The sequence below is a fragment of the Cucurbita pepo genome, chromosome LG01 (assembly GCF_002806865.2).
Source record: "Cucurbita pepo subsp. pepo cultivar mu-cu-16 chromosome LG01, ASM280686v2, whole genome shotgun sequence".
NCBI classification, from domain to species: Eukaryota; Viridiplantae; Streptophyta; class Magnoliopsida; order Cucurbitales; family Cucurbitaceae; genus Cucurbita; species Cucurbita pepo.
Window position 1 is genome coordinate 6,248,802 of NC_036638.1, and position 21,140 is coordinate 6,269,941.

The 21,140-nt window shown below is 37.7% G+C and overlaps 8 protein-coding genes across 9 annotated transcripts; 4 read left to right on the forward strand and 4 right to left on the reverse strand.

Moving 5' to 3' along the window:
* Positions 1-81: 81 nt before the first annotated feature.
* Positions 82-2,492, forward strand: LOC111807694 (LIM domain-containing protein WLIM2b). 2 transcript variants are annotated; one of them, XM_023693528.1, is made up of 7 exons: positions 82-416; positions 629-636; positions 797-1,030; positions 1,126-1,225; positions 1,326-1,360; positions 1,444-1,533; positions 1,992-2,492. In XM_023693528.1, the coding sequence occupies exons 3-7, from the start codon at positions 896-898 to the stop codon at positions 2,202-2,204; spliced, it is 573 nt and encodes a 190-aa protein (XP_023549296.1). In that variant the 5' UTR covers positions 82-416; positions 629-636; positions 797-895; the 3' UTR covers positions 2,205-2,492. The 2 variants fall into 2 exon arrangements, with proteins under 2 accessions (XP_023549296.1, XP_023549303.1); XM_023693535.1 differs by lacking the exon at positions 629-636.
* Positions 2,493-3,227: 735 nt separating this feature from the next.
* Positions 3,228-6,477, reverse strand: LOC111792614 (probable sugar phosphate/phosphate translocator At3g11320). The gene is made up of 4 exons (XM_023674136.1): positions 5,637-6,477; positions 4,671-4,774; positions 4,328-4,556; positions 3,228-3,828 (listed from the first exon to the last, which is right to left on the reverse strand). Exons 1-4 carry the CDS (start codon positions 6,075-6,077, stop codon positions 3,682-3,684), a joined length of 921 nt encoding a protein of 306 aa, XP_023529904.1. The 5' UTR covers positions 6,078-6,477; the 3' UTR covers positions 3,228-3,681.
* Positions 6,478-8,442: 1,965 nt separating this feature from the next.
* Positions 8,443-10,251, reverse strand: LOC111792627 (60S ribosomal protein L35a-1). Its single transcript, XM_023674162.1, has 5 exons — positions 10,138-10,251; positions 9,994-10,029; positions 9,541-9,769; positions 9,407-9,449; positions 8,443-8,719 (listed from the first exon to the last, which is right to left on the reverse strand). Exons 1-4 carry the CDS (start codon positions 10,167-10,169, stop codon positions 9,408-9,410), a joined length of 339 nt encoding a protein of 112 aa, XP_023529930.1. The 5' UTR covers positions 10,170-10,251; the 3' UTR covers positions 8,443-8,719; position 9,407.
* Positions 10,252-10,570: 319 nt separating this feature from the next.
* On the forward strand, positions 10,571-11,344 carry LOC111792622 (17.8 kDa class I heat shock protein-like). Its single transcript, XM_023674148.1, has one exon. The coding sequence runs from the start codon at positions 10,672-10,674 to the stop codon at positions 11,149-11,151; it is 480 nt and encodes a 159-aa protein (XP_023529916.1). The 5' UTR covers positions 10,571-10,671; the 3' UTR covers positions 11,152-11,344.
* A 2,086-nt stretch (positions 11,345-13,430) lies between these two features.
* Positions 13,431-14,112, reverse strand: LOC111792687 (17.8 kDa class I heat shock protein-like). Its single transcript, XM_023674241.1, has one exon. It carries the CDS (start codon positions 14,034-14,036, stop codon positions 13,587-13,589), a length of 450 nt encoding a protein of 149 aa, XP_023530009.1. The 5' UTR covers positions 14,037-14,112; the 3' UTR covers positions 13,431-13,586.
* Positions 14,113-14,499: 387 nt separating this feature from the next.
* Positions 14,500-15,329, forward strand: LOC111792656 (17.8 kDa class I heat shock protein-like). The gene has a single exon (XM_023674209.1). The coding sequence runs from the start codon at positions 14,601-14,603 to the stop codon at positions 15,078-15,080; it is 480 nt and encodes a 159-aa protein (XP_023529977.1). The 5' UTR covers positions 14,500-14,600; the 3' UTR covers positions 15,081-15,329.
* Positions 15,330-16,850: 1,521 nt separating this feature from the next.
* On the reverse strand, positions 16,851-17,643 carry LOC111792649 (17.8 kDa class I heat shock protein-like). Its single transcript, XM_023674196.1, has one exon. It carries the CDS (start codon positions 17,550-17,552, stop codon positions 17,073-17,075), a length of 480 nt encoding a protein of 159 aa, XP_023529964.1. The 5' UTR covers positions 17,553-17,643; the 3' UTR covers positions 16,851-17,072.
* A 30-nt stretch (positions 17,644-17,673) lies between these two features.
* LOC111792695 (18.2 kDa class I heat shock protein-like) lies at positions 17,674-18,728 on the forward strand. Its single transcript, XM_023674252.1, has one exon. It carries the CDS (start codon positions 18,117-18,119, stop codon positions 18,558-18,560), a length of 444 nt encoding a protein of 147 aa, XP_023530020.1. The 5' UTR covers positions 17,674-18,116; the 3' UTR covers positions 18,561-18,728.
* Positions 18,729-21,140: the final 2,412 nt, after the last annotated feature.

A 21,140-nucleotide genomic window follows, 5' to 3' on the forward strand; every position in this document is an offset into this window, starting at 1 on the left:
AAATTCAGTAATTCAAATCTATATATTTAATTTTTTATTCAAAAAAATAGAGATACTGACTATTTATTAGGTGTCTGATTTATGTTCATTTCATGTTTAGTCTCAAAATTATTATTCGATTTAAATTACAATCCTAAAAAATTTGTGTTCAAATTGGTATGATATGTTCTTGAATTTAATTTTGTGTTTAACTGAAGAGTTTGTCACCATAATTATGAACTAATTGAGAGTTTATACAAAATCATCCAAATACGATCCATGCCTAGACGAGAGAAGGGTGAAGGCTAAATTAGAAATACAAAGAGACAAAACGACACGTCGTTACTCTGCAGGATGCCGACGGTGGAGTTTCAGTGGTACTGAAAAAGTTGAAGAAGAAAGTAGCACCGGGACGGAGTAAAGTTGAAGCAAGCAATGTGTGTCTTTCCGGNAATCGACGCTGTGAATAATGTATCATAAATTATTTGTTTCTGGCTTTCGCTTTATCTTTCACTTCATTATCTTTTTCTTCTCCGCTCCACTTGCTGTAACCAAATACATTCTCTGCATTTTGTTCCTTCTATCATTTGAGGCACCCATCTTCAGTTTCGATTGCATGTCAACTCTGATCAAGATCTTCTTCGTTCAGCATTTTGGGTTTGATCCTATTCTCCACTAGATTTTCAAGTGTTTTAGTTTAAGCTCATCGATTTAATTTTCTGAGATTCTCAGATTATTTGCCTGCAGCTTCTTGTTTTGTCTTCTGAATTTGATCTGGGTTTTTGCGTATTGGTTGTGTTTGATGAAATGACATCAGGAGAAAGGAGGTTGTTTGATTGGGATAGCTTGGTGGCTTTGAATTGGAGGAGATTCTGGTTGGTTGAGAATAGTCGGATCTACTCTAAGGCTTTTAGCCATGTCGTTTATTGGCACCCAACAGAAATGCAAAGCTTGTGAGAAGACTGTGTACCCTGTAGATCAGTTATCTGCTGATGGGGTTGCTTTCCACAAGTCATGTTTCAAATGTAGCCACTGCAATGGAACACTTAAGGTACGTCACTTAAGCTTTGATGTACATGATTACTGAGCACTTTTATGGGTCAGAATGTGAGAACTTTTCTAAAATGATTTGTTAAATGCTTTCAGCTGAGTAATTATTCTTCAATGGAAGGTGTTCTGTACTGTAAGCCTCATTTTGAGCAGCTCTTCAAGGAAGCTGGGAACTTCAGCAAGAACTTTCTATCTAGTATGTTCCGAACTTTGTCGAATTTAGAAGACACTCTACATCATGGATCTTGTAGCTATCGCTTTCTACTAACATTTTCTGTACTTCTCTTTTTCTACAGCTGCAAAGTCCTCCGAGAAGCCAACTCCAGAGCTGGTAAATTTAAACCCAATGCTGCAATTAGTTGTGATTGAATTTATAAACAGCCTGCTCATACCGTAGCCTCTTGTTGGTTCCAGACTAGGACACCAAGCAAAGCGGCCAGCATGTTTTCTGGGACACAAGAAAAGTGTGCTACATGTGGAAAAACTGCATATCCACTGGAGAAGGTTAGTTTAAAAGACATTAAAAAGATATTCAAATATTTAAAACCCTCTTAATCACATCAATAGTCAATTTTCACTCTCTATTTGAACTGTCTGTGCATATATATGATGAACCGAATTATCTTCTTGGGGTCGTTTGAATTTGTTTTGCATACCATTGTTTCAACATGAACATATCGACCTCTATAAGAAAGGGATATTCTTTAAAGCTACTGCATCTAAATGAGTTGGTTTTCTGAATGGCTTGAATGTGGCTCTTGTTTGAGCCAATTAGAGAACTGATGATATATAAGCTTTGAGGAACTGTGGAAGTTACATGTTCTTAGTTTTCTTTATCTATAGTAATTCCTGCTGACATAGAAATGGTTCCATCTCAATTTTGAAGTACTTTTGTTGGTATTGGCACTTTGTATGCATCAGTGCTGCTGTTATTTTATCTGCCGGGCATTGCTTGTTTGCAGGTGACAGTTGAGAGTCAAGCCTATCATAAGTCGTGTTTTAAATGCTCCCATGGTGGCTGTTCTTTATCTCCATCAAACTATGCTGCACTTGATGGAATTTTGTACTGCAAACACCACTTTTCACAGCTTTTCAAGGAAAAGGGAAGCTATAACCATCTGATCAAATCAGCATTGATGAAGCGGCAAGTAGCAACCTCTGATCCAGACACTTAAAAGGTCGAGTTGTAAACTTCCAATTTGTGGTTTTGTTGAGTCCATTTTCCCTCTGCTTTCCCCCTTCCCCACCCAGTGTGTTCTACTTTGTTCCTCACGGTTTCGTGATGGGAAACAAAAGAGAAACTTGCATGAGTCTCCAGCTCGTCATGATGAGCCAAATTGTTTATTTGCTTGATTCATGGAACTTCGCATTTGAAAGTGGTAATGATTTGCCTAAACTTTATGAAAGCATTTTGCAACTGTTAGTTTTGGGTTAGTACAAAATAGATATGGAGTCATTCTGTAACCTGCTGAATTATTCTTAGTTTCATGTTGACCAGTACTTCAATTGGTCTAGAAAAGAGTTTCACTTTCTTTCATCTTGATATCACTTGGAAATGACACAAATCGTAGGCTTCATTACTATCTTTTAGATGTTCTTCTGGGCGTCGATGTGAATACTGGAGGACTGAGCTACCTTGCTCCATGAAGAATGGTAAAAACCAATTATTTTTTCTTCGATCAATCTACATATGGGAAGCCATTAACAAAACCAATCGTTCATTTTTTGTATTTTTAGTTCAACAATGGTAGTGTGGAGATTGAACCATCATTCTTTGAGATTGTAATTGCAAATTATAAGCTAAGTTTTTAATAATTTAAATAAAAAAAAAAAGTTTTTAATGGCTTCTTGAAAGGTTACAGCCTGAAGAAGCTGTTATAATAGGGGTGGAAGGACCAGTTAGCTTAACCTTTGCCATGAGGTGTACCTCAACTCTTACAAGGCAACCCTCTAGCAAACCAGGTGACGATTAGCATTGTCTTAAGATCTTCCTATGGTGGTTGAACACAGAACTGAAGAGATGGGTTATATAGGATACTACTTGACTCCTAAGATCGAAGAAGATGAAGCTGCACCAGAAGCGATTAGCAGACCTGAGCCCCCAAGCATACAACAAAAGCAGAACCTAAATCAGTAGTAAAGATTGAAGAGTCGGGATTGGTTCCATTACATACAAATCCTGAGCATGGAAGGAGAAATTCAAATGACAAATTTATCTGTTTCTATATTTTCTTCCAAACAAGAAATATTACCCTCCAACAAAGTCCAGAGTAACTCGGAATTAACAAAATAGTGTGCCAAAATGTTAAAAGATAAGGTTGTTTTTCCCCCCTTAATTGATGATCAAGGAGTGTCTATAACAGCCGACCTTTATGTAATAAACAATTCTATTAATCCTTTCTAAAGAAGTAAAACTTTACCCCATAATTCTTCCTTATTAAATTCCTATTTTGTGACAGATCTTGTGAGGATGATACAAATATAAACCAATGCCTAAGCTAATAAGCTTTTCGAGGGGAAAAAGAATTTGAAGGCTATATAGTTAAGAGCAGTTATAACAGGCCGGTCTACACCTGCTGCCTCCAGTATTTGACGACTGCTGCCACCATGCAAAAAACGAAAGTAGGAAAATGCGCTTCACTTAAATTGTTTTCATTTGCTTCTTTTCTTGGATTCACTGTAGAGGATAACCCCAATAACTGTGAGCGCGTAACCAAGCATTCCAGTGACTGAGACTGGATTTCTGAAGATTAAAATTGAAATCACCACAGCAACAGCACCCTTGGCATTGCCGAGCACCTGAAAGAAGCCATAGCTCATGAATTATCTGACAGACTTTGGGCTTTAAGAGAGAAGATGATGCATGATTCCTAAGCACAGAAGCAACAAAGAAACTCCTCGTACTAAAGACACAGAATGCAGTAGTTTTTTTTAAGTAATATGTAGCCAACATTATGAAAGTGTGTTTGTGCATTGGTCTTGGAGATGTATAGAAAGGGAGCGAGTCCGTGGCCAAATATTGTTAGAATTTTCAACAAATCCTTGAATAACAATACCAATTTGTTTATGCCAATGTTTCAACCCTCGAAAAACAAATATTTGTTGGGGCACTTCAAAAGAAAAGATAAAAACCAAAACTTGGGTTGCAGAAAGTATACATGGATTATATAACTCTTCCAAGGGTGTGTGATGATCATGTTAATAGTAATTTTTTTGAACGTTCAAACAGAAACAGAAAAACAAAACGTGGTTATAAAAAGAGGACAAACATAAGCATCAATGAAGAAAGTAGGCATACCTGAAGTGTCAATGCACTGGTGTGTTTGGTAACCAAAAAATTGGTCAGGTTTACAAAATACGCAAGTGCAGAGTTGAATAGCAGATACCAGATGATCTTTTTATCATCTCGAGCAAGAGCCAGAGTGATACCGACCACATTTTCTTCCATGAAAAGTGATGCAGGCAGCAGAAAGACAACGGCTATAGGAGCCATGTACAGAAGAAGATTCATGGAATTCAGCTTCTCTCTGAGAAAGATAAGTGTCGGAGCTCTCATTTGCAGTTTAAAATCAATTAAAATTGTTCATTATTCTCCGAATGAAGACTAAATTACTAGTAAAGAACAACAACAAGCCCCTTACCCTTCAGAAGAAAGCAAAATTCCTTGCAGGACTGATTTGAGTGCCCTTGCAGCCGTAGCTGCAACACATATTATAAATCCAAACAGATGGAAACTCGGTTCACCCTGATGTCAATTCACACAACAAAGAATCAGCAACACAAAGATGGAAAGTAGAGAAACAGCATTTATTATGACAAACAATTTTCCAAAGGCAACAATTATTGTCTACCTCAATTATCTACTCATCCTCCCCCCAACACCAAATGAAAGAAAGGATATGAGAAAAGATCTTTGCAGTTTACAACAGTTAGGTTGGTCATAATTGCCTCCAAATTTTCACGGAATATTTGGAAGCCATCCACAGTCAAGCCAGTAGAGACGGGCTTGCCTTCCTCAGTCTTATACAAGTTTTAAAATATGTACAAACTACACATTTGAAAAGATGTGAAGAAAAAAACTTAAGTGGGCTGTCCGGGATGCACTCTAGAACAAGTTTTCTATAGGTAAAGTTGACGTATACTTAAAATGACTCTTCATAATTTCATGGTTATAAGAAGGAAAATAACTTCATTTCGAAAACAGAGAACAAGTGAAAATAAGCAAAAAGAAAACGCTTGTTTTTTTTGCAGGATTTTTATTCTAAAAAGCATCAAGGTACTAGTCAATGGGAATACTCCCAAAGAACATCTAACAGAATCACAATGCCTCAAACCATATTGGTCATCTAGTCAGAAATATTCTACGAACTTTCTGACCTTAGATCAGGCACTTACATAAGCGAATTCTGTTCAATCATGGCAAAAAAGGAAACTAAAACTAAAATGACAAAATTCGCTGAAAAAGTTGCTCAAACAATTAGCAAATACCAAAACACGTGGCATTTCAATCCGAATTACCAAGCAACTACAGGAATCAAGTAAATAACCTTCTCAAAGATCACAGCAATTAGGATTGGAAAAAAGTAGAAGGTGTTGGTTCTTCTTACCCCACTGGCAATAATGACCCCAGTAACAACGGGGACGAGAGTAATGTAAGTGAGCCAAGCTTCCCTCTTCAGCGTCATAAGGTAAGCAAACACCGCCGTAAAGAAAGGTGTGGTGGCCCCAACAGCCTGGTTGAACGAGACCGGCAAATACCTAAGAGATATGTTGCCAAAGACAACAGAAATACAGAACACAAAGCTAAGCGCCGAAATCTTCATAAATTGAATCCGAGATCGAATCGTCTGCATCGGAACCATCTTCAACCAAGCAATCGCAACGTAGCTAAGCAGAGAGCAAGCAGTCATGTGGCACATGGTCAAGAAGATCGGGTACTTGAACCCATAGTTGCTCAGCAAATATTTGTTCAACAAAAGGACACCAATGTTGGAGGAATACCAGGAAGTCACAAGCCCGATCGTGAAAAAACGACTGGAACCCTTCATTTCGGCTGTCGGTCTGGATCGAGGGCGGCGATTTCTCAAAGGCGTCGGTTGGAGCTCCGATTGGGGACACTAGCACATGGATCTGCAAGTAAAATCTACAAAAATGAAGCAAGAAACAAACACATTACAGAGGAATGAAGGTGGGGTTTCCATGGATCTGAGAACAGAAGTCCATGGGAGGAATTGGGCGTGCAAGAAAATTGAAGCGAGGGAAACGAGTAGAGAGTTGAAAGAGAAAGGAAAAAAGAGAAAATTTGAAGAAATGGGTCTTCGTCAAATGGGAAGAGCGTCGAGTTTTGAGGATGACCGACGACAAATTGGGTCTGATGAAAAGAGAGATAGATGAGAGAGAGATTTGAAGCAGAGGAGGTGGTAAACGCACAAGGAGGAACGATTCCTCCACCTTCATTTCTTCCATTTATCAATATTATTATTATTATTTTTTTTTTTTTATTCGCTTTCCAAATATTTTTAGTTTTTATTTTTCAATTAACTCGAATACATATTTTTTAAACAAAATTTTGAAGTCGTGACTTGAATTTATTTTATTTTTAAGACACTGTTTTCTAAGGCTCTTTGAAAGTTAAATTAACAATTTTGAAAATATAAAAAAAGTGTTGTGGAATTTTAAAAAATAGAAATGTTTTTTAAAACTAAAATTTGACCAAAATTCATGAATAATTCATGGTTTACAAGTAGATGAGTGGTAGTAAGGAATCCTGTTAATTAAATAATATCTACAGCACCAAAGACATTTCAATTTAGTTCAATGTTAAAATTTTGATAATTCTTTATTAAGATTTGAATTAGGAAACAAAATTTAATTTATTTTTTTTATGAAATTTCATTTCCTCGTTGATATTTAATACATATTATAAATTATTTTTCACCTTTCATGGTATTTGAATTAATATTGGGGCCTATAGCTTTTAAGCAAAGTATTTTTGTAAAAAAAAAAAAAAAAACTTAAATGAAATCTTGATTAATTTTCTTTTTAGGTAAAGAAAATCTCAAGCACATTTAATTTAAATAATAATAATAACTAAAAAAATAAATATCTAAACGAACGTGTTGAATCGGGAACTGAGCCACCGAAGAGAAATTCAACGCGTTAGGAAACTACGGAGGCCAAACGCGCCTCATTTTAAGACATTATTAATTATATTATTATTTTCAAAAGAAAACAGCTTTTAAAATATATATTTAAAAGAAAGAGAGAAAAAAGTGGAAGTTGGAGAATGAAATGGAGGAAGTGGGACCCACGTCCTACGCGGACCGGACGGCTTTGCGTCGGTTGCCGGCTGATTCCACCGGAATTTCAATCTCAAGGCTTTGTTCGGCAATTCCGGCTGATTCCTTTTTTAGGTATTTGTAAAAGATAAACGCTCTGCCCTCCCTTTATATTTTCTTACCCAATCTTAATACATTTAATTATTTTTTAAAATCCATTAAAGAAGAGGCACATATTTAGAGATGCTATAAAGTTATTGATTATTTGCAAATGAAAGTGGGTCTCCAATCATGGAGATACCTTATTTTGCGGTTTATTTAATGTCTTTGTTACTCAAATTGAATTCGCGCCAGATGTGCAGCTGATTTGCTAAAGCATTTTGGAGAGGCATTTGGTCAAACTCCTCTAGTTTTCTCCCATAATTGAGCTTCTACGACTAATTCAAAGAAAGGCATGGGATCCACTCTTTAGGCCTAACTTTCGTCCGTGCATTTAGAATTGTCATTAATGCAATATTTTCTCTTGCACATAGCGTTGAAATGCACACAACTGTATTTCCTTCCAAAAATTGTATTAGAAGATTGCCTTATTAGAAGCATAGCAAGTTCCTTATCAACCGAATGGCTTTGAGGATAACACTAACGAACCCAAACAAAAAGAAGAATTGCCAACTCCTTGTTGGAACTGATAGAAATAGGAAGTATCCGTGTACTTTAATTTTCAAAACTCAAATCAACAAGAATTGTTGCACATGTGGAACCTTTACTTCAACACAAATTCATCAAGCAGATTAGATCTAAAAGTGTATCACCTCTAGTCAAATTAAATATAGATAACTCTCTAATGAAGCTACCTATATTGACTTTTCAGTATCCAACATTCACCCATTCTATTCAGTTGCACACAAAATGTGAGACTCAACTTTTCAATACATTAAAACAAAATAGTTCCCAAATTTATCAATACCCAATATTACGTAAACAGCCTGTGACTCATGACACTAATTTGAGCCATTTTTACAACTCGTTCAAACTAATCCACAAATATAGAAACCCGGTTGATGTATTAACAATGTATATGTTTTGACACCCGATTATTAAGTAATAAAGTGGAGGGAAACGGGAATAAAGAGAATCAACGAAAAGATGTGCAATCCACGTTCATATTATAGCTGAAAGCGCAAGTATGTAAAGGCTTCGTATACGGGAAAACCACTTGAGAAAAGTGCAACTACATCGCATGAAAAATGCTCAAGACAAGTGGTTCTATAATTTTGTTCAACTACTTGGCCTAGACAGCAAAAATGACCCAGTACAGAAACAGAAAATGATTCTACCTTAGCTCACAAAACATGATAAAAATATAAATCCCTTCATGTAACAACCACTCGTTTCATCAAGGTTCTCCATGACTGCAAGGACAGAAAGCAACGGTAAATAAACAGAAACTAAGATATCTAATAAGCAACAGTGAAACAAAAAAATAGGCCATCATAGTAAGGTCCACGTGTGATGTGGTGAACAAATTCCCACATACTTTTAAATGTTTGCACTTCACCCACAAATTAACTTGCCACTATCTCGATTGAGTAAATTTAAAATCTGTCTTTCTAAAATTATGGAATTGCCCATACCGAGGCGACAAGTTAAAATTGATGAATTGGCCAAAACATTAATACACTATGCATATCGAAAGCACAGGAAACAGGCTGTCAATCCAAATATCTTCTGTCAAATTCCATCAACTACTCAACAAAAGCTACATTCTTCAACTTGGTTCAAACAAACAGTCTACTGCATCAAAATCTCTACACCCAGACTTGTATAGAAATATATCAATTGAATACAAGCAGGCCTCCTACTGAAAATGCATATCGGAGAAGAAATACAGCCATCCCACATTGGTGAACAATATGGTTATGAATGAACATTGCAGCTCAATTACCCACTACGTACAAAGTTAGCAAACAAAACTAGTGCACTTTGAGGCCAAAGACAAGCCAAGCAATAATGAGCAGCATCTAAGCATACAAAGGACAAAAAATAAAGAGAAAATTATCAAAATCTAGAAATTTCCAGCACATTGAGAAACTAGTCACCTCAAATGTTGCTGGGGTACATGAATACTCTGACCCTGTCACCCTGCAGTGAATTTCAAGATACAGTCGTTAAAACCAAAACAAAGAGAGGCCTTAAACACAAAAGGTAGTCTTTTTTTACTGTAACTCTATACCATGGACTTCGGTGGCAGATTAGACTTGAACTTCGCTCTAACGATGCCACTGTTACCATGAGGCCTTGCGACCTTGCCCCAAATGCAACGATAGTGGGATCCGTTCTTCTTCACTTTAGCCTTGTAGATATATGCCAATCGCTTTCCTTGGTACCAGGAAACCTCATCCTTGGAATTAACACCCTCAATCTGAAGTAAAGAAGTGTTTGGGTACTGGTTCGACTTCGACCTGACCAATATACCAACCATCTTTAGCTTTCGAACAAATGACAAACTATTCCCCAATAACAATTTGGGTAGTAAACAAGTGATATAGTTTAATTTTACAATAAAGTCGAGGAAAAAATAATAAAACACAGTCGAGAAACACACAACTTTAATATTACTTTGTCGATTTTACAGAAAGCGAGAAAATGCGAATGCCAGAGTTAATAGGCAGTAGTGCTTGATTACCTCTTGTAGCCGAGAATTGTTCCCCGGGTGTAAAGTCTGATTCCAACAAGAAACATAAGCGAACGACAAATGAAACAATTTTAGGGTTAGAATCATCGAAAGAGGACTTCTAAAGGAGATCTTCGCTAGGTTGAGATTACAGACCTGACTCTCTCTCCTTGGCTTCCTTTCACCATCTTCGGCGTCTGGTTTATCCTTCAGCTACAGGGTTCGGACGGCCGGCGAACTGCGATTCACTCCCTACTAAAACCCTAATTCTCAAAATTTATAGCACCGCGTTTGTGGGCTTTGTTGATGGGCCATACTATATTGTTGGGCTTTAAGCGTTTTAATCCGACCCATCAATGGCGGACCGGTAGGCTAGGCCCAAATCAACGTATCATCTCGACCCCATAGTAGAGGCCCAACAAACAATGGATTGGGCAGAAATTATTGTGCAGAGTTGGTCCAAATCCGTGGAGAAGGTGGTAGAAGCTTATGGAAAAGCCGGGAAAGGAAGAGGAGAGAAGAGAAGATACCAGAAAAGCCACGAAACCACTTGCATGTTCTGTTGCTTCCTATATAAACGCTTTGATGCCAACTGTGGAAGGGCATCGATAAACACAGCAAACAAAATTCCAATTCTATCAGTATTATTTCGCAGTTTCAGCAATTCTACTCTCTAATTCACCAACATCAATGTCGCTGATTCCAAGCATTTTCGGTGGGCGCCGGAGCAACGTCTACGATCCCTTCTCCTTGGACGTCTGGGATCCTTTCGAGGGCTTCCCATTTTCAAGCTCACTGGCCAACGCCCCTTCCTCTGCTCGTGAGACCTCTGCTTTTGCCAACACTCGAATCGACTGGAAGGAGACCCCAGAAGCCCACGTGTTCAAGGCGGATCTTCCGGGGATAAAAAAGGAGGAAGTGAAGGTTGAAATTGAAGAAGGGGGAGTTCTGCAGATCAGCGGAGAGAGAAGCAAAGAACAGGAGGAGAAGAACGACAAGTGGCATAGAATTGAACGAAGCAGTGGGAAGTTCATGAGGAGATTCAGGCTGCCTGAGAATGCGAAAGTAGAAGAGGTGAAGGCCAACATGGAGAATGGGGTGCTGACGGTGACGGTGCCCAAGATGGAAGTGAAGAAGCCAGAAATCAAGGCCATCGACATCTCTGGTTAGACAGTGTCGGTTCTTCCGCCTGATCTGCCCATGTTTTGATCGGATTGTAGGCATGGTGTTAAGTAAGTTGTTGGATTAAGTGGGTATCTGTTTTGGTGTCTTCTACAGTGTTTGTGAATGTTGAATGTTGTTTGTGAATGTTGTTTGTGAATGTTGAAATGATGGAATAAAAAGAAGGTTTTTAAGTAGCGAAGTCTCTTGAGTTAGTGAATAGTAATTGTTTTGTGGTACAGTTAACCAATGTAATTCAGTAAGCTGATAGCAATGTCATTACGGTGTATGTGAAGTACATGTTGCTCAAACCAGCTTAAAAAGTGGTGCCTGCTAAAGAAAAATTCTCATAAAGTGTCCAAACGCACCTGAGTGAAAACCAACTCCAAACGACTTACTCCACAGCCTAGGTTAAACTGTATCTGTTTTAACTCAAGTCTAGAAAGTGATTAAGCATGCAACTCAACTCGCTCTTCTTCAAGATAGTGTCTTAACTCACCTTTTATCTCAAATTGTTAAGAACTAGCTTCTAATTTTGAGATCACAATGAATCTCAAACTGACTTCTTTGTTTGATAAAAATCTTTGTACAATGAATATTTGTGGTGTGTTAAAAGATCATACTTCTTTTAATGGTGCGGCCTGTCACGTTTGCTATCAATTTTGGAAGAAAAGAAATTTGAGCTCTATGTGTTCCACTTGTACCTTCATCCAACTTTAGGTGAGATTATTAAACATCACTTATATAACATTCAAGTTTGTGACCACTATCTATTATTAAACATCACTTATATAACATTCAAGTTTGTGACCACTATCTATACGTGCATGTTCATTCGTCTGCGATACAATCAAGTTACCTTTACACTAGACCAAGTTCATTCAACTTTACCTAGTTCTTATTTGGTGCCGAGGTCTTTAATGCAACGGCACATACCATCATCTTAATTCCCAATTAACATGGCCTAGATTTCATCCCAAGTTATAGGGTGTCGTCGGCCATCACAACTTACTCGATCTTGAGAACATGCCCCAGTTGATTTATAATATTGAAATATCTCGAACATCCTTCCATCTAGGTTCTATTGAGGCATTGGATCCTCTCATGCCCATGTCGTGTCATTTATAGCTTCGTACGGGATAGTGGGTGTATGATCCAACCTCCGACATATGGGTTGGGGTGCAATATCGACACACTCGTGCCACCCTGTACTATCCTTGAAAAACCCATTTTATAGGAAGTGGCTTGAAGCACTCGTCTCGCAATGCTCACTCTCGCTATGACACATGTATGTGCTACATGGTAGTTCGATTAGGCCACAAGAACCAAAGGTGGTGGAGAGACAACACCATGTCTTTCTATAAGGTACATTTAAACATAGCTTTGGCTGACATGTGGTGTCGTAGAGAGCCCATCTAGTGTCCAGTTGACACCAAATTTGGCAAGCTTTCATATTTCATATGGACAGACTCGATTTCAGAACCGGGTGTAAAAATTTCGTTGAAATCTCGACTTTCAAAGTTAAGATACGAGGCCCTACTCACTCTTCAACAAGCCTATATGTGACTTTCCAAACTACTCAAGGTCCCTATCTTGCTTGCCTCAACTTCTCTTCAATGCCATTTTGTGTAGTGTATTGATGACACATCGTCTTCTTTGGTTATATCATAGCACTCATTGAGGCTCTCGTATGGTCTTGAGAATCGCTCGCTGCTTTGCTTGTTGCAACAGGAAGATCACACCTTACCCTCACTAAATTTTAAGTGTTACTCTCTTCGACATTATTGAACTTTAACCAGAAATGTCGATGGACTTGATTTCAGGCGCATGCTCTGCTCAATTCTACGCCATTTGTCCTTCTTCTTCTCTTGCTCTTTGGCGCTTCTCGTTCAAAAGAAACAATTTCTAAACTGACACAACTTGGGCCTAAGTTACCTCAAATGGGGTACAACACTTCAACCTCGTTTGGTCTCCATGGAGTCATCACTCAGCTTTGACTACCCCTTCAGGATCAAAGGTAACTCACAGCTAACCTCTATGGGATTAGCCACTTCGACTTTAACAGCTATCCTCATAGGTAAGCTTCACCGTTATCTGATTTTCCTAGATGTGCAACTCATCGTTCTCCCATTTAATTTCTTGGGTCATTACATGAACTTTAAACCCTTCAGCTTTAAATCTCTTATAGATTTGAGACATTGGTTTAGTTGATAATTTCTGTCACGAAGGCAATTGCTTTTATATTTACCCTCCTTTTCTTTATAGCCAAAGGGTTGGAACTCAAAATATATGTACATTAGTATCCTGATATTATTGTTTTCTTATTTACTTATATTCCATTTTACACCAATTTTCATACACACACCCAACAATTTCAAACCTTAAGACTCACACACACACATTGCAGCACTTGCACACAAACAAAGACCAACAGAAACAAATGTTTAGCCTGAGATTTCAATGGATCTGATTTCAGGCTTCTTCCCTTTCGTCTTAGGCACCCTCACAGTGAGAACTCCATTTTCGATGCTGGCCTTCACCTCTTCAACTTTAGCGTTCTCCGGCAGCCTAAATCTCCTCATGAACTTCCCACTGCTTCGTTCAACTCTGTGCCATTTATCATTCTTCTCCTCCTTTTCTTTGCTCCTTTCTCCACTGATCTGCAGAACTCTGCCTTCTTCCACTTCTACTTTCACTTCCTCCTTCTTCATCCCCGGAAGATCGGCCTTGAAGATGTGGGCTTCTGGGGTCTCTTTCCAGTCGATGCGAGTGTTGGCCATAGCAGAGGTCTCCCCACCAAATGGATCCCAAACATCCAATGACAAAGACAATGACATGGGGTCCGAGTTGTTGCTCCTACGCCCACCGAAAATGCTTGGAATCAGCGACGTCATTTCTCACTTCTGCTTACTTCAAAGCTTTCTTAAAGAGTGCAATAATCTGAATTGGGATATTTTCTTTTCTTCTTGTTTGTTGCTGATGCCGAAATCGAGGCGCACTTCGGGGTTTAAATAGGACGTGGCATACAAATTTTGAGATATTTCGTGGGTGTTCTGGTGTTTTCGTTTCCCTTTTTGACTTTTGGTTCAAAATTGATGCGTAGAAAATTCCAAAATCTTCTGGACCAATCGGGTAAGTTCATTGTTCTGTTTTTTGAACAAGCAAATAAGCCCATAGTTGAGGCCCAATGAAACTATGGATTGGATCGGAATTACTGTGCAGAGTTGATCCAAATCCATCGAGAACATGGTAGAAGCTTGTGGACAATCCAGGAAAGGAAGAGGGGAGAAGATACTAGAAAAGCCACGACACCACTCGCATGCTCTGTTGCTTCCTATTTAAATGCCTTGATCCCAGCGGTGGAAGAGCATCGACAAACACAGCAAACAAAATTCCAATTCTATCATTCTCAACTATCAGTTTTAGCAATTCTACTATCTAATTCACCAACAACGACGATGGCGTTGATTCCAAGCATTTTTGGTGGGCGCCGGAGCAACGTCTTCGATCCCTTCTCCTTAGACGTTTGGGATCCTTTCGAAGGCTTCCCATTTTCAAGCTCTCTGGCCAACGTCCCCTCCTCTGCTCGCGAGACCTCTGCTTTTGCCAACACCCGCATCGACTGGAAGGAGACCCCAGAAGCCCACGTGTTCAAGGCGGATCTTCCGGGGATAAAAAAGGAGGAAGTGAAGGTTGAAATTGAAGAAGGGGGAGTTCTGCAGATCAGCGGAGAGAGAAGCAAAGAGCAGGAGGAGAAGAACGACAAGTGGCATAGAATTGAAAGAAGCAGTGGGAAGTTCATGAGGAGATTCAGGCTGCCTGAGAATGCGAAAGTAGAAGAAGTGAAGGCCAACATGGAGAATGGAGTGCTGACGGTGACGGTGCCCAAAATGGAAGTGAAGAAGCCAGAAGTCAAGAGCATTGACATCTCTGGTTAAACACGGTTGGTTCTTCTGCTCCTTCCTGATCTGCCCATGTGTTGATCACACATGGGCAGAAGTAAGTTGTTGAAATGGTGGGTTTCTGATTTTGGTGTTTTCTACAATGTTTTTGAATGTGAAAAAGATGAAGAAGAGATTTTGTAATTTCCGGTCTTTTTGTGGGCTGTTTGGGTTTTGTTTATGATCTATGAAAAAGAAAGCGTGAAAGGAGATATGTGTAAAAGAAAATAAGAAAATATATGGTAATTAAATAATTCTGTTTGGTACTAGACAATTTATAGTATCTTTGATAATTTGATGTGTTTTTTAATTTTAAAATTTACTTCGTTTAACGTTGTTTTTATTTTTGATAAGTGAGATCATTGAAAAATATTAATTTAGCTTTAACGGGTGGATCTAGGATTTGAGTTTATTTATAAAATATAGTATAATATGGGTGAATTAATTATATTAATTTAGTAACTATATAATTGAAAAAAAAAAAAAGATGAAAGCTTAAAATAATAATAATAATAATAATAATAATATGCTATTGAGAAAATTTTAAAAATCGTCAATAAATAAATAAAAACCCATAAAACTGGAAAAAGACGGAAAATCGGGAAAAAAAAAACTAGAAGGAACAAATAATACAAAATAGAAATAACAANTAAATAAATAATTACAAAAATTTAGAGCTTATTTTCACTAATTATAAATATTCATGTCCAACCCAATATTTTATTTAGAAATTAAATTAAATATTATATTATATTTTTTTAATAGAAATAACAATNATCGTCAATAAATAAATAAAAACCCATAAAACTGGAAAAAGACGGAAAATCGGGAAAAAAAAAACTAGAAGGAACAAATAATACAAAATAGAAATAACAATAAAATAAAAAAAATCATATGTAAACAAACAACGAAGAGAACGAAGATAAATAAAAGAAGAAGAAAATAATATAATAAAATAAAATAAGAATTAAAAATGAAAGAAAATAACAAAAAATTAAAAACGAAAGAAAATTAAAAAAAATTAAAAAATAAATAAAATAGAGAAAAATAAATTATTGGAGGAAGAAATAATATAAAATAACGAAAAATTCTTTCTTCAAATGTGTTTACAAAATCCTCCATTTTTTTTTTCTTGTTCTTCTTTCGTGAGACTTAAGACTTAAGAATCTTTCTATATTATTAAAATCTTACAACTTAAATACTAGCTCTTTAATTATGTTTCTAAGTGTGCTCGAAATCAAGAATTATATTCCATTATACTTCAATGCTCTTAAATTCTTCAATCATATTAAAAGAATTGGTCTGATCACTTCTTCTTATCAGTCAAGTGGGCTCTAATGAATTCGTATGGTAACTCTTTTAAAATCACTGATATGGTGTGAATCCGATTCAAGCCGAATCTTGGTTATATTGAAACTATTTACGGTGGGATAACTTGCATTGTTTTCATTTTCAAACAAACCTCTTTTTCATGTTCGATTACGAAGTCGATGCACATTGCAAACACAATTCTTTGCTTTATTATGTAATACCACTTAAAAATTCATTTTGCACATTACAAAAGCGGGAATAAATTATGTATAACATCCTATTTATAAAGCCTTGGATGTGTACAACCAGTTATCAAGAAACAAACTATAAACTTCCAAACTATAAACTTCTTCTTTACTCTGATGATTTAGAGATTCAATCTCTTCAAATAGAAGTGAATAAATAAAATAAAGAAATTTCTTATGTCTTGATGAATTAAATTAAGATCCAAATTTTAGATGTCCAATTCAATTTTTTTTGTCGTTTTTTATTAGAGACGAAGAGAATTGGATATTCATATCTTATACATCAACGACGAAATATGAAATACTGTGTTTAGTACACGACCAGACCGACCAGACCGACCAGACTCCTTTTCGACTTTCCAATGTAACAAACATTACTAAATTACATGTTTTTATTTAACCCTTCACTCATCACAATAACCAAAACACAACATCAGCCAGAGATGTCAATGCTCTTGATTTCCGGCTTCTTCACTTCCATCTTAGGCACTGTCACCGTCAGCACTCCATTCTCCATGCTCGCCTTCACCTCTCCTGCTTTTGCGTTCTCCGGCAGCCTGAACCTCCTCAGGAACTTCCCACTGCTTCGTTCAATTCTATGCCATTTGTCGTTCTTCTCCTCCTGCTCTTTGCTTCTCTCTCCACTGATCTGCAGCACTCCCCCCTCTTCAACTTCAACTTTCACCTCCTCCTTTTTGATCCCTGGAAGATCGGCCTTGAAGATGTGGGCTTCCGGGGTCTCCTTCCAGTCGATGCGGGTGTTGGCAAAAGCAGAGGTCTCGCGAGCAGAGGAGGGGACGTTGGCCAGAGAGCTTGAAAATGGGAAGCCTTCGAAAGGATCCCAAACGTCTAAGGAGAAGGGATCGAAGACGTTGCTCCGGCGCCCACCAAAAATGCTTGGAATCAACGCCATCGTCGTTGTTGGTGAATTAGATAGTAGAATTGCTAAAACTGATAGTTGAGAATGATAGAATTGGAATTTTGTTTGCTGTGTTTGTCGATGCTCTTCCACCGCTGGGATCAAGGCATTTAAATAGGAAGCAACAGAGCATGCGAGTGGTGTCGTGGCTTTTCTAGTATCTTCTCCCCTCTTCCTTTCCTGGATTGTCCACAAGCTTCTACCATGTTCTCGATGGATTTGGATCAACTCTGCACAGTAATTCCGATCCAATCCATAGTTTCATTGGGCCTCAACTATGGGCTTATTTGCTTGTTCAAAAAACAGAACAATGAACTTACCCGATTGGTCCAGAAGATTTTGGAATTTTCTACGCATCAATTTTGAACCAAAAGTCAAAAAGGGAAACGAAAACACCAGAACACCCACGAAATATCTCAAAATTTGTATGCCACGTCCTATTTAAACCCCGAAGTGCGCCTCGATTTCGGCATCAGCAACAAACAAGAAGAAAAGAAAATATCCCAATTCAGATTATTGCACTCTTTAAGAAAGCTTTGAAGTAAGCAGAAGTGAGAAATGACGTCGCTGATTCCAAGCATTTTCGGTGGGCGTAGGAGCAACAACTCGGACCCCATGTCATTGTCATTGGATGTTTGGGATCCATTTGATCGGGAGACATCTGCTATGGCCAACACCCGCATCGACTGGAAGGAGACCCCAGAAGGCCACATCTTCAAGGCCGATCTTCCGGGGATGAAGAAGGAGGAAGTGAAAGTAGAAGTAGAAGAAGACAGAGTCCTGCAGATCAGTGGAGAAAGAAGCAAAGAGAAGGAGGAGAAGAATGATAAATGGCATAGAGTTGAACGAAGCAGCGGGAAGTTCGTGAGGAGATTCAGGCTGCCGGAGAATGCTAAAGTTGAAGAGGTGAAGGCCAGCATCGAAAATGGAGTTCTCACTGTGAGGGTGCCCAAGACGAAAGAGAAGAAGCCTGAAATGAGATCCATTGAAATCTCAGGCTAGACATTTGTTTGTGTTGGTCTTTGTTTGTGTCTTAAGTACTGCAATGTGTGAATGTCAAGGTTTGAAGTTGTTGGGTGCGTGTATGAAAATTAGTGTAAAATGTAATATAAGCAAATAAGCGAACAATAGTATCAGCCTACTAATATACATACATTTTGTGTTTCAACCCTTTGATTGTTTTTGTGTTCATGTGTCTGACCCGTGCTGTAAAGAAAAGGATGTTAAACATAAAAGCAATTGGCTTGAACTCCTTTTAAATTATTGTTATGAGTGATATTATCGACCAAATGAATGTCGAGGTTCAAAGCTCGAAGGTGAGGCAACTGACCCAGTTCATGTAATGAGGTGGGCTTCCCTACGTGGGCTTTAAATCCAATCCAATTTTTGGGCTTTATCTTTTGGATCTCAGAGCATTCCGAATTGGCTAGTCCCCTGGCGGGGCCGTGCACATATGCACGTGCTTATACTTTTTATTCTAATTAATAAAGATAGTGTCGTGCCCTTTTTCATATAATATAATCTAAACTAACCCAACAAAAAACAGAGAATATTTGGTTGTCTGGAAAAGCAAGGGTCGAATTAGCTCCCTTGAAAGGACTTAAGCACGTTTATAACTAAAAAGGTTTATATTTTAAGATTTTAATGAAAATAATTTGGTAAGATTTCTTGTTGTAATACCATATTACATATGGTGAAGCATGGACGAATCTAGGAACTTGAGCTAATAAATTTTCATCCTTCCATAACTGAACTATAATTCATCATCAAAACTAGGCCGAAATGGGGAAGACAATGTCAGGTTTTGTGTTCAAGAGATATGGGGATGACAGCACCAAAAGGAAATTTGCAAGCTTTCCAAGCAGCCAAAGTTTATGGACAACCTTTCGTGTTTTTGTTTTCTTCTTTCCTTTTCCTTTTGAGTGTCTGCAACCCTAAATAAGGAGCACCATATCAAAGTTGGTGGAGATAACCTGAGAGGGACAATAATGGAGACTTTTGAGTAACAGGGCTGCCACCAAATGTCCCGCTTACGCTTTCTTGATGCCCATCAAAACAGATCTCCAATTTTCAGGTGACTCGGATCCGCATATATTCTTGATGGGTTTCTCTAAATTAAATTATATGATTTGGTTATAAGGATTTCAAATGATCATATCATTTTTTCTAATATATACCATACCAAAACAAACCCTTTTTGTGAGAGGATTGAATTCTACCCATTGATTATGGAAATACACATTTAGCTATCAACTCAAATCATACCCTATAATTACTCAATTCAATATGTGAAATGTTATGGGGGAAAGTTCACTTATCTACCAGGTCTTGGGATCATCCTTCTAGTAAAATTACATCAGGGGACGCTTAAAATGTTTCATAGTTTAATGCAATTAATAGCGTCTGTTGTTTGTAATGATGTAAAAGACAACCAAAACTGGGTTGCCTTTCCTAGAGTTGCAGCAACAAAATAGGACAATGGGTCTGACTGAAAGTTATGAATTTTGGGGCATCCTAGCTTACCAAGAAATCTATATTAACAAACTCCAAGAAATGTTCAAGAGGATGCCTCCAACCAATATAATTTGTGGTCCAGATGTCTTACTTCCAAATATTAAAGGGCTTACCAGTGGAATTCAATTCATTGCCTTTATCTTTCTACATTACATTGGACCACTAAATTGTCAATTATTCAATCACTTAATCATACGTTTATCCATATTTGACTTCAACTCGAGTGAGGGTATTGGGTTTATCAATCTTTGAAATGGTAACTAGTATGCACAGATGGCTAGGAACTCGTGATATGATTTTAAATAAAAGATAAAATNCAGTGGGAGGTTGAAATATTGATGGTCCTTTATGCACCACCAACTGGGTTACAAGGCCTGAGAAGAAATAAGAATTATGTCCGAAAAATGAGGAACATGAATGGGGCAATAATGAGAGCAGAAAGCAAAGGCTAGCTTTGATTTGTGTCATGAGAGCAGGCAGTATAAGGCAGGCAGAAAAGGGTTGGTTTTCTTCTTTCCTTTCTTGTTTTGATTTATTATTATTATTATTATTATTATTATTATTATTATTATTATTATTATTATTATCATTATTATTATTATTAGTATGGTGGGTGTGGGGTCTTGATAGCACCCATTTGTAAGCAAAAGCCTGCACTCTGGGTTGGTGGTCCATTGTGCTTCAGTAGTGTGGACAAAATCTAGCACCATACATGATGATCTATGAATAAGAGAAAACAGAAACTGAAACCCAAGTGGAATAACAAATTAGAAGAAGAAGAAGAAGAAGAAAGAAGGTGTTAGTTATGTGTCATTAAAAATAGAGTGTTTCTGAGATTAAATTAAGATGCAATAAGGGGAGGGGAGGGGAGGGGAGGGGAGGGGATGAGAGTCTCTTTCTGTGGCGGTACCTTTCCATGTGCACCATTTATAAGGTACCCACCATTGTGCATTATGGAGGAAGTTTTCAAAAGCCCATCACACCACCATTTTTGTCACTTTCTTTTCTCTACTCAAAAGTTCTCTAAATAAATTCCACTATTTATGCCCATCTGAATGCCCTGCAACA